General features: G+C 33.3%; 1 protein-coding gene across 1 annotated transcript; it reads left to right on the forward strand.

Annotated features, from left to right (window-relative positions):
- The first annotated feature begins 5306 nt into the window (after window positions 1-5306).
- LOC100245825 (nascent polypeptide-associated complex subunit alpha-like) lies at window positions 5307-8968 on the forward strand. The gene is made up of 4 exons (XM_002266561.4): window positions 5307-5452; window positions 6418-6499; window positions 8103-8236; window positions 8370-8968. Exons 1-4 carry the CDS (start codon window positions 5393-5395, stop codon window positions 8700-8702), a joined length of 609 nt encoding a protein of 202 aa, XP_002266597.1. The 5' UTR covers window positions 5307-5392; the 3' UTR covers window positions 8703-8968.
- The last annotated feature ends 4998 nt before the right edge of the window (window positions 8969-13966 follow it).

Consider the following 13966-nt stretch of genomic DNA (forward strand, 5'->3'; position numbering starts at 1 on the left):
AAAATACCTGATAATAACAAAAGAGGAATAAAAAGGATACCATAACCCATAATCTAAAGTTTCACTAATATATCGAATGATTCTTTTAACAAAAGTTAAGTGTGACTCTTTGGGATTGCTTGGCACTTGACACAAGCTCCCACACTAAAAGATATGTTTAGACAACTCACAATGAGATACATTGGACTTCCTATCATACTCCTATAAAGATTTTTCTCAAATCCTTTCTAGATGCATCATTGCAAAGCTTAATAGTGGTACTCATAGGTGTTTTTCCAAATGCGTCCTTACAAAGCATAGTAGTGGTACTCATGGGTGTCCTAAAGTGCTTAGTGACATCTAGGACAAACCTCTTCGATCAATAACTCCCTACCATATTTAAACTAAGATAGAAAAATGTCATCTGTAAGTTGCCTAATCTACAATTTTAGGAAGAAATTAAGTTCACCTAACGTGCTCATTTTAAATTCTTTTTTCATCTCCTTAGCAAAACTAAAGGCAAAATCACTCAAGGTGCCTCCAAAAATAATATCATCAACATAAATTTGAGCCACTAAAAGCTTAGTCTTTGTCCTATGAATGAATAGAATTCTATCAACTCCCTTTTTTCTCAAAACCTTTTTCCAAAAGGTAAGTTGTGAGTCTCTCATACCAAGCTTTAAGAGTTTATTTTAGTCCATATAGGGCTTTCTTTAACTTATAAACATGATTGGAGAGTTTAGGATCTTCAAAGCCCTTCAGTTTCTCAACATAGACTTTTTCACTAAGAATCTCATTTAGGAAAGCAGTCTTAACATCCATTAAAAATAATTTCATTCTTCATGAGCATACTATAACTTAGAAGGATTCTAATAGATTCTAATCTAACTACAAGTGCAAAGGTTTCCTCAAAATCAACTCCCTCAAATTGGGAGTTTTCTTTAGCCACTAGCTTAGCTTTGTTCCTCACAATTATCCCATTTTCATTTTGTTTATTCTTGAAAATCCATTCTGTACTATCACATGTTTATCTTTAGGTCTAGGGACTAAGTACCATACATCATTCCTAACAAATTTATTTAACTCTTCTTGTAGTGTGGCAGTCCAAGATTCATCTCTTAAAGCTTCCTTCACATTTTTTTTTGCTTTAATTAGGAGGTATAGAAAAAAAAGTTTATCTTATTATGTCTTGATTATCTCTTTGTAACCTTGGAGTCATCCATGTTTTCTATTATATTTGAGATATAGTGATTTTTGGGTATTCTAGATTTATTCCTATTACCACATCACCAAATTTAGCAATTTCAAGCGTTTTTTTTCATCATTGTTAGGGTCAACGACTTTTTCAAGGATATTTCCAAAGGTATCCACTAAATCAACCATTTTTTAAGAGATATCCCCAATAATTCTTAGGGTAAATTATCAAAGTTAATATGTTCCTAAACATACCTAGAATCATCAATAACCACATTCAAAGATTCTTGGATAACTTTAGTACTCTAATGATAAACCTTATAGGCTTTGCTCTTGGTGGAATAACCTAGGAAAATGCCTAAATTAGACTTGGGATCAAATTTGCCTAGATTTTCCCCATCCCTGAGAATGTAACACTCTGCCAAAAATTTAAAATACTTCAGATTAGGAGGTTTTCTTCCTAACCACAATTCATAAGATGTTTTATCCATTCTAGGCCTAAGAAAAACCCTATTAGCAATATAATGAGTTGTGCTAATGACTTCAGCCCTAAAATACTTAGGAGTATCATGCATATGAAGCATTACTCGGGCTATTTCTTAAAGAACATGGTTCTTTCTTTTAGCCACTCCATTTTGTTGAGGAGTTCTACGAGCTTGATATTCATGTTTAATATCCTTTGATTCACAAAAGTGATAAATTTCAACATTGTCAAACTTCTTCCCTCTATCAATCCTAATCCTTACAATTTGATGACCTTTATACACTTGAATTCTAGTGCAAAGTGACTTCAAATACCTAATAATCTCAAAATTTTCTCTTAAAAAAGATAGGAAAGAATACCTAGAGAAATCATCAACTACAATTAAAACATACTTCTTTCCATCTTTGCTCTTAGAGTGCATGGGACCTATAAGCTCCAAATGGAGAAGACCTAAGGGCTTAAAAGTGCTATTTCCTTGAATATTTTTATGTGACCTTACCTTTCATGCACTCACCACAAATGGACTTAGGTTGACCACTCAACTTAAGGATACCTCTAACTAGGTTTTTGTTAGCCATATAAATAAGATCCCTATAGTTAATACAACCTAAACTCCTATGCCATAACTCAATGACACTAAACTTAGCCCTACTACAAACTAGAGAGGTTTTAGAACTAGGATCAATTGCATAACAATTATCCATAGTTCTATGCCCTGTGAACATAACTTCTCTCTCCTTGCTTATCACTTCACACAAATATTTGGGAGAAATTAACCCTAAAGTCACTATCACAATTTTTGCTAATGCTATGAAGATTAGCCTTAAGTCCATCAACAAAGAAGACTTCATCTAAGTTCAAGCATCTAGGAATAAAAACACTACCCTTACCTCTCACACAAGCAACACTACCATCCCTAAAAGTGACATTTCTTCCATTAAAGTCTTCAAATAAGGTAAAAAAGACTTGTCACGAGTCATATGCCTAGAGCATCCACTATCAAAGTACTATTCACTAAGGGCTCTAGCTCGATCTAAAGGTTGTGAACACAACATTACACTTAGGTTTATCATTCCTCAACCACATTTGTGCTACTTTAGGTGGTGAACTAGAGGAGCTTTTCGGGGTCTTAGGCTTAGGTTTAGATTTCTTCCATTTCCTAGTGTGCAAAATATTATTTTTTGAGGAATTAAATTCATTCACAAACCTATTCAGTTGAGACTCATACTTCTCAAGGAATCTACTATGATATCTACTTTGAGTATGTCCGAACTTCTTATAGTGTGTGCATAATAAGAGAATGCTAGATAAGAGTACTTGGTTAAAAGTTTTCTCTTTAACTTTAACAAAGAATGTGTCTCCACTAGTGAGAGTCTCAGTTTTGCTAATGTAGCCCAAACCTCTCTTATTCCCATGGGACTTACATTTATAAAAAATATCATCCAACACTTTAGTTCAAGGGCGAAAGGTCTCATTGGAAAAAAAAAATATGATTTTTGACATTCAATCTCTCGAGTTACAATATCATTTCTCTCAAGGAGAGATTGATACTCAGACTCAAGAAACCAAAAATTTTTCAATGTAATTAATCTTTTCTTCACAAAGAAAATTAATCTCAAATTTTTGTGATTAAAAAACATCATAACTTTTCATGTATTTCTCAATCAGGCATTGATATTCAACAACAATATTCTCAAGAAAACTAGCATTTTGTTCATGATTGAATTCATACTCACTATCAATCTCATGCATAAATTCAATAGATGCAACAAAGGCTAAAAAATATTCTATCCATACCTTTAATACTTAAAAGTCTTGGAATCACTCTTATTGGAGTGAGTGTCACTCCAAGTAGCCTGCATGGATTTTTAATGTCCTTGGGACTAGGACAATCAATAGAAATATATCTCAAACCTCCACAATTAAAACACTCAACCTTTTTCCTTTTGGAGTATCCTTGTCTTTTTCTTTAAAAGACTTATCAAATATTTTTTCATTTCTTGAATCTTGTTTTCTATTAGATATTTGATCAAGTTTCAAGGTCTCTTTAACACATTTAGCCATATGAGCAAGTTCTTCCCTACTTACACTTTTAGACTTTTTAGTCTCTTTTTCTTCATTCTTGAAAGCCTTAAAAGCTGACTCTTTAAGCTTTTGAGAATTTGAAAGTGTCATTTCATAGGTCTAAAGAGAGCCAACAAGTTCATCAACCCTCATAGAGTCAACATCCTTACTTTCCTCTATAATAGTAACCTTAAGCATAAACCTCTCAAGAAGGGATCTCAAGAAATTTTCTAACATTTTAGAATCAAGGATTTGTTCTCCTAGGTTAAAGGAAGAATTCACAATATCACTCAATTCATAGTAGAATGCAGAGAAAGTCTAATTCTCTTGCATCCTAAGGCTTTCAAACTTGGAGATAAGCATTTGTAATTTAAACAACTTCACTACTGAAGTGCCTTCATGAGTTACTTCAAGAATGCCCAACACCTCCTTAGCACATTTGCATATAGCTATCCTATGAAACTTGTTAGGACTTACCCCATTGAATATGCTAAAAAGAGCTCGAGTATTGACCTCACTCCCTTTATTATCAATTTTATCACATTCTTGTTTGGGTTTTAATTCACCTGTAGATCTTCCAATCACATCTAATTTCAATGGGGTCCCCATCCATATTCCACTTCACATCAGACCCTTTATTTTTGCATTTTCAGAAAAAACTCCAATTGAGTTTTCCAATGAGGATAAGTACTCGTATCGAAATAAGGTAGACTATTTACAAGAGCACCAAACCTCACTTATTCCATGTTAGACATGCAAGATTGATAAAAATATGATTTTTTATTTAGAATAACCTACTCTAATACCAAAAAGTCATTTATGTGATAACACTCAGAGATGGAAATGAGTGAAAATAAAAAATTTTAATTTATAAGTTGAAGTTCTTTACCTAATTTAGCCTATGAAAGGGATTTAAACCAACTTAAATCAATTGAATATTGTATGAAAATATAGATAAACAATAAAATACAATTATATATGATACAATAAATTTTATGTGGAAAACTCTTACTAACTATGGAGTCTTAAGAAAAATAAAATAATTTTATAAAAAATAAAATAAAAAATAGAGAAGGAAATAATATCACATAAATGACTTTTTGGGGTCCATTATATTAAAATAAATAAATAAAACATGATTTTATATGTATTTCAAATCCAATATTATCTTTGAAGTAGTGAATAAATATTTTGTTTATGAATTAGAATATAAATTATCCAAGTTTATATATATATATATATATATATATATATATATATATATATATATATATATATATATATATATATATATATATATTATTATATTATCTTTGATAATAGTATATCTTATAACCAAGAAAAAAATAAATAAAAAATATTTTTCAAACCAAATACAACCCTTTTTTTGTTTTTTTTTTTTGAAAAATTATTTTTTAACTAAATTCCCTTTCTCGTTTAAGAGACAGGGAAAAAAAAAAAAAAAAAAAAAAAAGGAGAAAGAGAGAAAGAAACAGAAAAGAGTTTCGGGTCCAGACCGGGTCTAAGTCAAAATCCGGTTCAGTCATGATAACAACAAAGCGATGTCGTTTTGGCTCTTTAACTATAAAAGATTCCCCAAAACACAACACTGCGGTGGGTTTTAGGGTTTTTGCACATTTTCTCTCTCTAAATCTCTCTCTAGAAATCGCCATGACTGCTCAAACCCAAGAAGAGCTGCTCGCCGCTCATCTCGAACAGCAAAAAATCAACGTAAGTCTCTCGATCCGATCTTCAGTATTAATAGTTTTGTTTGTTTGTTCATCCCAGTGTATGGATAATTTTTTTTTTTTTTTTAATGTTTTGTTCATTGACTGATCTTACTGTGTGGATCTTTGGGTTTCGATGACTAATTTTGGTTATTGTTTGTTGGGTTGTGGAGAAAATTGGGTGAAAAGAGATGGAAATGAGGTCTTTTTAGTTTTCTTGGGTGGTATGAAAGGAAAAAGTTGAGATTCAGAAATTGGGCGTTCTTTTGTTTTCATATGCTTTCTTAGAAACCAAACTGATTGTTCGCTTGTTTTGGGAGGTTTGATAGCTTGCAGCCAAGGTTCGTTGTTGAAAGGGTTTGGTTAGATTCTTTATTGTTTTGGGTTTGCAGTTTCCACCAGTATGGCGGTTATCTATTTAAGCAGGTTGGAATATAAAGAATTAGACGGAGAGAAGTGAAGCATTTTTTATGTATTTGTTCTTACTTTGTGTCGGGATGTGTCGGGACCAAGAAATTTGTGATGCTCTTAGGTTTGATAACTGAATGATTTGTTTCCTTGCCAAATTCAGCCTATGGTGAAGAAGGGTTTTGTGGGTTTTATATATTTGAATGATTTTGCCTTGTGAAATCCTTTGATTTTACTTGATTTGAGGATCAAGAGGAGTTCATTGGATGCGTCTGATTGGCCTGTTTTTTCTGAAGTTAAAGAAATGATATATTTCCTAAAATCAAAATCTTAATCACCAGATGGCAAAGGGTGTTTAATATTGTTCTTATGATGCTGTTGTCTAGTGGATGTGAGTTTGGATGAGCACTCAGTTTTATTATTGGCCCACAATCATTTCCACTGCTTGCTGGCTCTCTCTTTCTCAAATGAAAAAAGGAAAAAAAACAAACATGCACATTTAATTGATTTTGGTAGATTTATTTATGTTTCTTGTAGCCTGATGAGCCATGTTTCTTGTAGCCCGATGAGCCAGTGGTTGAAGAAGAGGACGATGATGATGATGAGGATGACGAAGATGACAAGGATGAAGATGATGTTGAAGGTTAGCTAATATAGTGCACTAGAATGCTCGGTGATAATTATTCATGTGCTAGTCCTTGGAGTGCTTTTGCTTTGATTTTTGTTTTCGTTAGAGCTTTCAAATTTGATCGGTTATTTATGATATCTATTCGTTGAGGTATGCAACGCTTTTCCATGGATATGGAAGGTTAAGGTTTAATGGGTTTCCTAATGGCTTTGGTTTGTTTTTCAAACTCTTGGAAAGTCAGAAGTTATTTAATAACTATTGTAGTCTGAAAAATAGAGTAAATTCTAAAATTAAAATTGTAGGAAGTCAAAGAAAAATAAGGTATCCAGTGAACCGAGTAATCTTTAAAATACAGAGATAATGCAAAGTTGAAGCTAGTCATGAGTTGTCTTTTTTTACAGTACATGTCTAAACATGTAAGGACCATTAGAATTCATATCATATGAATATTAATCACAGCATAAAACAGGAGAATTTATAGATGGAAATTTTTATACAGTTATTCATGACAAATTGATCTAGCCTGTAAATGATATAGGAATAACTGAATCAACATGGGCATCTGAACCCATGTTTGAATTGCATTAAGAATCATAATGGTCATAATAATGTATGATCAAGTTAAAACTACAAGAACGACAACAATGTTGTATTTCTTTGTCATTATTAGTCTATTAATACATGAATTTTGTAAATGCATGTCCTTCTTTGTATATATATAAGTTTACATTTTTGTTTGGTTAGCATTTGATGAATGCTCGATTATGCCTGAGTTGATTCAATTCTTTAGTTCTCTGACTTGATTCAATTCCATAATCATCCTCTTGAGAATATATATTTGTTAAAAACTATTAATATACAAGTTTGTGTATTGGAGGAATTGTTTTAAGTCTTAGTTTTAACTCAAGTAATATATGTGTTTAACAAAAATTATAAATTTCAAATGATAGACTATCCACATTACAGAATTGCTTGTATTTTTTTTCAGTAATAGCAATTATCTAAATTAATAGGTCATTATCATACTCCATAATCATCCTGTTATCTTATTTTTTTGCTAGGAAATATCCATTAGATAACAGCCCAACTGCTATGTGTATCACATTTTGAACCACCAGCAAGAATTCAGAATTCACCTTGGCAAACTTCTACTTTCTGTTAACTAAAAGACACTATTTACTGCTGAATGGGATTTCTTAATAGTTGGCTAACAGTTCAAATTCATCTTATCACGATGTTTCACAACTTATGTATTTTATGTGGGTGCCTCTAGTTTTGCAATATTTGTAACTCCCTGACATCAGATGGGCTACCCTTGTATGTGAAACCTTCAGTTGAAATGAGTTGCTTGAATACAAGGTCTCATCACTTGCAACAATTAAATTCTTAAATCAAATTTCATGGACAACTATCTTGGGCTCATTTTCTTGCCAAGAGAGAGACATGCTTTCGAAGATATCTTATCAAATTTACCTTTCCTCCACATTCCATCTGGACCTTTCCAGATATGTATTAACAGAATTATGTTTTAAGGAGGAAACTGTGTGCTGACCAAAACTGCTTGGTTGTTCATTTAAATCATGGCTTATTATGCCAGCTTTATTCTTGTGTTAAGCAGGAGAACAGGGAGGAGATGCTAGTGGTAGGTCAAAGCAGAGCCGTAGTGAAAAGAAGAGCCGCAAGGCAATGTTGAAGCTTGGAATGAAACCCATTCCAGGTGTTAGCCGTGTTACGGTGAAGAAAAGCAAAAATGTTAGTTTCCCTCTCTTTTCTTTGTGTGTATATTCCCCTCTTGCTCCCCATGCCCCATCTGCTTAATCCTTTTGTCCTCCTTTTGTCCTCCCTTTGAACTTCTGTTGTAATCTCGGTTATTACTTGCTATCAGATCTTGTTTGTCATATCAAAACCAGATGTCTTCAAGAGCCCAACATCAGATACATATGTCATTTTTGGCGAGGCAAAGATTGAAGACTTGAGCTCACAGCTGCAGACACAGGCTGCAGAGCAGTTCAAGGCTCCTGATCTCAGTAATGTAATAGCTAAGCCCGAGGCATCATCCATGGCCCAGGATGATGAAGATGTGGATGAGACAGGGGTGGAGCCCAAGGACATTGAGTTGGTCATGACGCAGGCTGGAGTCTCTAGATCAAAGGCTGTTAAGGCGCTTAAGGCTGCTGATGGGGATATTGTTTCTGCAATTATGGAGCTAACCAACTAAGTCTGGCTTTCTTGAATGCTTATTTTACATGACGGTTAAGCAGTTCTTTATGGTTTTCCAGAGGGGATGTGTGCTTGAAGTTTCTTGTCTATTTCAGTTATTTTCTGTTACTTCTATTCTGTTGTATTAGTAACAAGCTGAGGAATGCATCTTTATCGACCGTAGGAGCAATACTGCTGTTTTACCAATCTTTTTCCTACTTGTCTGTTTTCACATTTTATGCCAGACCATTATTGAAATATAAAAGAGCAGATATTGCCGATTCACCGATTGGAGTCTTAAAGGTTGGAGGCATCTTGTTCCCATACTTGGAACTTACATAAATTTAATGGCTAGTTGAAATCCAGAATTGGAGGATATTTGTGAGTCCCTGGCTGCAGGGATGACTTTGCCTGATCTATTAGATTCTTTGGTCTTCATAACCGATGGTCGTGTTTGTTGTTCTTATGGAGTTTATATGGATTCGAGGTGCTATTTGATTATATTCCCTTGTTTTCTCAAGGTCATAATCCCATCATTTTGATGCTGAGACTTGTTCTACTAATAAATCGAAGGACAATTGGTTCATAAAATTTCTCCACCCGGAAACGAAAAAGGAATGACACCTAGCTCAAGAATGAGATTCCTGCCGTCCAAACACGCCTGTCATATTTCATGTATATGTATGGCTTAGAGGGAGGATACTGCCTGTTAGGCCCGAGCCAAGATATGGTGACATCCTCAGTTGACTACTCCCATCATCAAGCATCTCAACAACCAAAAACAAGTGACAGTGAAGGTGGTGATGGTCTTCAAAATTCGACCATTTCCATCCATAGTTCGAATAACTAGTTTGCAGAGTGAAAGCATTAATCCCCATGATTGTTACTGTTAATAGCAAACAATGAATCTTTTAACTCACGCGGCTGATTGCCCACCTCAGGAAGATGCCTATGCTCCATCATCTTGTATGGTTGAATGCATCCAAGGGTTGTTACTCCAATTCAATACACAACTATGCATGTCAAACTGTAAAGTCAAACGCCCATCTGTCAGAATTTCAACAAGAATGAGTGGCTCAAAAGGAAGGTATCAGATCTCTTGCAATCTATATATGGACACAATTAAATTATGGGGTAGAATTATGGGTCAAGCTCCCACCAAAAGTGGTCTTCACCACATAGGTAGTATGTATTTACTCCACCCCAACAAACAGCACTCAAATTAAACATGATTATGCTTAAGGTTAACACCAATATCGACATTTGAGCAAGAGGTATAAATAAAACTACAGGGGAAACCTCATGGTAGATTAACTACCCTCCAAGATTCTTTTATCAAGTAGATCATCAGTTATGAATACCCAGAAGGGGATGGATCAGAGAACCCTTGCCTTCCCTCCTACTTGAGGGCCTTCAGAGGAAATCTCTGGTATGGTCATGGCCTTCTGAATAGCACACGATCCCACCAAAGGGAGGAAGGATTTTCCTAAGGAATTAACCGGGGGCCAGCAAATGGAAAATTTGATCAATTGTCCCCTCATTCCCTATAAATATATTGTACCGACTTTCTACATGTATTATGTTCCGTAAGTTGGGATTATTTTGGTAGCTCCTCAGTATCAGCGGGACTGGAATGAGAGGCAGGCTGGTCGTAGATCAGTGGCTAGCTTAATCCTCAACCTGCATGAGAGGCTGGCTTTCAGAGATTTCAAGAGAGAGCCTGGCTTCTTCTTCATTTGGAATCAGGCTGGGGAAAAGGAGTTGTGTCTGGAGGGGAAATCGAGCAGATCGTGTTCAATAACCTTCTCAAGGTCTACCAGGATCCCCTCATACAACATCAACTTCAACTAGATCAACCCCAAAAATGGCTTGATTGTGAAGGAAAATGGCATACATTACTATTTTTGGTTTGGAGAGTAGGATGTTGATAAATTCACTAGATGTGTGTTTTAAACCCTTCCTCCCATTGCATTGAGTGTCAAAATTGAGTTTACTAAAAAAAATTTATGAAAGAATAATGGAAAATGGTGTGTTATGGTAGTGAAATTTGTGTCTTCGGTAATGCAATATACACTATGATCGAAAATGACATGTATTAGTATTTGAGTTCATATCCTAAACCATAGAAAGCTAGTATAGTAATTTGTGTATTCATTACCATATATATCTAGTTGGGTTTGTAGTAAAATTTAGGTCTAATGGGAAATTTAATAGTGCATGTGGGAAGTGGTATATTTATATAATACATTTGTCTTAATTTTTAATTTAATTACGGATATGTAAGATATATGAACCATGTTTAGAGTGCGTTTCGCAGTAATTCCATAAAGTGTTTCTAGTTTTAGTGTTTCTAGTTTTAAGTATTAAAAAAGTTAGAAACACTTTTTAAAATCACTTTCAAACACACTCTTAGTTTCGATTTTGAAATTAACTATTACTAAAAATCCCTTATTGAGAATAATATGTGATATTTGACGGAATTTTATAGCAATTTATTTGCATTCATATACCATATATTATGTTGAAAAAAGCAATAGTTTAGTAGTAGTATGAATTATGGACCTACTTAACTAGCTTGAATTCTACTTGACTTTTATTAATATGACAACACATCATAGGGTCGCCAACAAATTATGGGTTAATTTCTCCAATTGTTGCATAGCCTTGAGTTCGGTTATAGGTTTGGTGCAGTCTTTGAGAGGTGTGGTCTGTTGTTTAGCAACAGTCACGTGTATGGATATTAAGTGATAAATTTTCTAAAAGAAATCAATTATTGAATCAATGCACCAATTTTTAACAATAATAATTGAAAACGGTCCAACATTGGTTCTTATTCTTAGTAAGAAGTAAGAACTGAGGCACCTCCAAATGCAAAGATGTCATGAAAACTTCTTATTCTTTTATCAAAATTTGAGGTACGAGATTTTTTCCTCCTAGTCTTCTCCTAAAGATGTTCTTATTTTCAGTAACAACTTAACAACTGAAACATTTTCCTTCTGTGTACCCAAATGAATGGGATATATCATTTAGAATATGACCATTATCATTATGGGAATACAATTATTTGAGGAAGCACTAAGATCAATATATATGTCGACCAATACTTCTATTTTATTTATTCTCAGGCTTTATCCAGCTTATAAGGTGGGAATATTTAATATTTTAGCCAAATGATGAGATTAATTTTGGTTTTTTAAATATTTTCAAAATATAATCGATTATTGAATCAGAAAAATTACCGGTTCATGATTTATTACTTAAACAGATGATTAAATTACGGTCGAATCAGTGATGTTATAAATATATAATTTATATTTTATTAAAATAAAAATATTTATCAACAGTTTATTTTTTTCATACTTGATATATCAATTAAATGAAAAAAATAAATATAAACATATTAATATATCAAATTTTATTAAATATAATATGTATAATATTTAAATATGAAAAGAAAATTATGATATTTAATTTTATCTACTTATCGATGTATTTTATTATTTTAAAATTTTAAAAATTATTACATTGAATAATTCATATTATTTTCATATTGATTGTTAATAAATGTAAATATAAATATTTCTATTTATTTAAATTTTTTGTATTACAAAAATTTGTGAAGAGCACTAATATATAGATATCTAACAATATACTTATCAAAGGAATTTTGTAGTACATTGGTTCTTTCTTCATTTTTACAAACTCAGATCCACGGTGATATAAATAGCTTGCACAGACAAGGTACAAGCAAGAAGCTTGTTGGGTTGGGAAGCAAGGGAGTTTGGCCAAGTGAAGAGAAAGCCCACTAAAGTTTTGGTCAAACAACATGTTGACCAGTTTTCAAAACATTAAGTTTCTTTAGCCTTTTTATTAAAAAAAAAAAAAATCAAAGAATAAAGGAAGCTTGGATTGGTGTTATTGTGATAATGCCTTCCTTCACGGAAATGAATTCCATTCTCTTAGAAACCATCTTATCCATAACTCAAGTTATTCATCAGAAATCTTTTACACTCTTTTCCTTAGATTTATGAGGCCCACCACTGAGGCTTTTTTATTTCCCCATAATAACTATGAGAATTCATTTTTGCAACCCACTTTTTCCAAAGTCTGTTTAATCATTGGATGTTGTGCTTTCTTTTTCCCGAGCAAGAAGCCATGGAAGTTGTAGGAGAGTATCTTCTTTCTATTTCACTTGAAGTGTTATTTAATAAACCAACGCCTTCTGATCTCCTCAAGTTTGCATGGCTGAAGCATGTCTAAGCCAAGCTCAAGAATTTAAGTTAAGAGTACGTCGACATTGATCACATAATAAGTGGGATCTATAAGTCAATGATTGAATAGGTAATCTTGATAGGTGATAATATTACCTTGTTAGATTAGAAATATTAATTCATAGAAAGTTTACATGCAGTGAATAGTAAGTCACGAACCTAAGCTCCATCTCGTTGTTATTTACATAGGGTACTAGAGTGTAATTGATTCTTTATAGTAGGATGTTAAATCAACTTTAGAATCTAATTATGAGGGAGCCAGTACTCCTATGGGTCCCAATGTTCCCCACTTTGAGTTCATATATCATGTTGGCATAATTTATAAGGGTTGGGTTGACTCTAAGTTCACTCTCATGTATAAGAATGTTTTGGTAATTATGTAAGGTTGTATAAAGAATAGTGAACAAGGTCTCTAGATTGAGCTAATTGATTAATTAGACAGTCATGTTAGGTTAATTAATCAATTAGAATCTATTTTGGATTAGATTAAATGATCCAAGCCTTGATGGGCTCAAGTTACTTAAACCTAGTAAGGGAACCCTATAAATGCCCTTAGGGCTTAGGATTAGGGTTTCCATGACTTTATACAATTGTCTTCCACCTCTAAAAAAAGAGAGAGCCTAGGTTTCCACCATTCCAAAGCCCATCCTTTGAAGTGTCAAGGTTGTAGGCAGAGTCATCGAGCAAAAGACTTTGGGTGTGCGAGACGTTTGTAGAGCATAAGCTTCATCTTCATCCATTGGATTTTGATCTAGGGAGCAAAAGACTTTGGGTGTGCTAATAAAGATTTTGAAATTAATAAAAAAAAAATTGAAAATTATAGATCTAAGAGATTTTGGGTTACCTGAGAATCCACAAAGCAGAGAAGAACAATTGTGTGTTAACTATGAGCATGAGAAAAGACAAAAGAAAATTTTGGTTAAGGTTATGGATGAGATTTTTTTGGATTGTGGGTATGTGGAAACAATGACCTTTTTATATACTATCATTATTCTCAAAGTGGGCCCATTAA

Source organism: Vitis vinifera, chromosome 13, assembly GCF_030704535.1.
Source record: "Vitis vinifera cultivar Pinot Noir 40024 chromosome 13, ASM3070453v1".
NCBI classification, from domain to species: Eukaryota; Viridiplantae; Streptophyta; class Magnoliopsida; order Vitales; family Vitaceae; genus Vitis; species Vitis vinifera.

What these genes read in the sequence shown, in the direction of transcription:
- LOC100245825 (XM_002266561.4), top strand. Translation starts at nt 5,393, where the DNA reads ATGACTGCTCAAACCCAAGAAGAGCTGCTCGCCGCTCATCTCGAACAG. An exon ending in GGATGAAGATGATGTTGAAG is followed by an intron (nt 6,500 to 8,102) that starts GTTAGCTAATAT and finishes TGTGTTAAGCAG; the next exon opens with GAGAACAGGGAGGAGATGCT. An exon ending in CGGTGAAGAAAAGCAAAAAT is followed by an intron (nt 8,237 to 8,369) that starts GTTAGTTTCCCT and finishes ACTTGCTATCAG; the next exon opens with ATCTTGTTTGTCATATCAAA.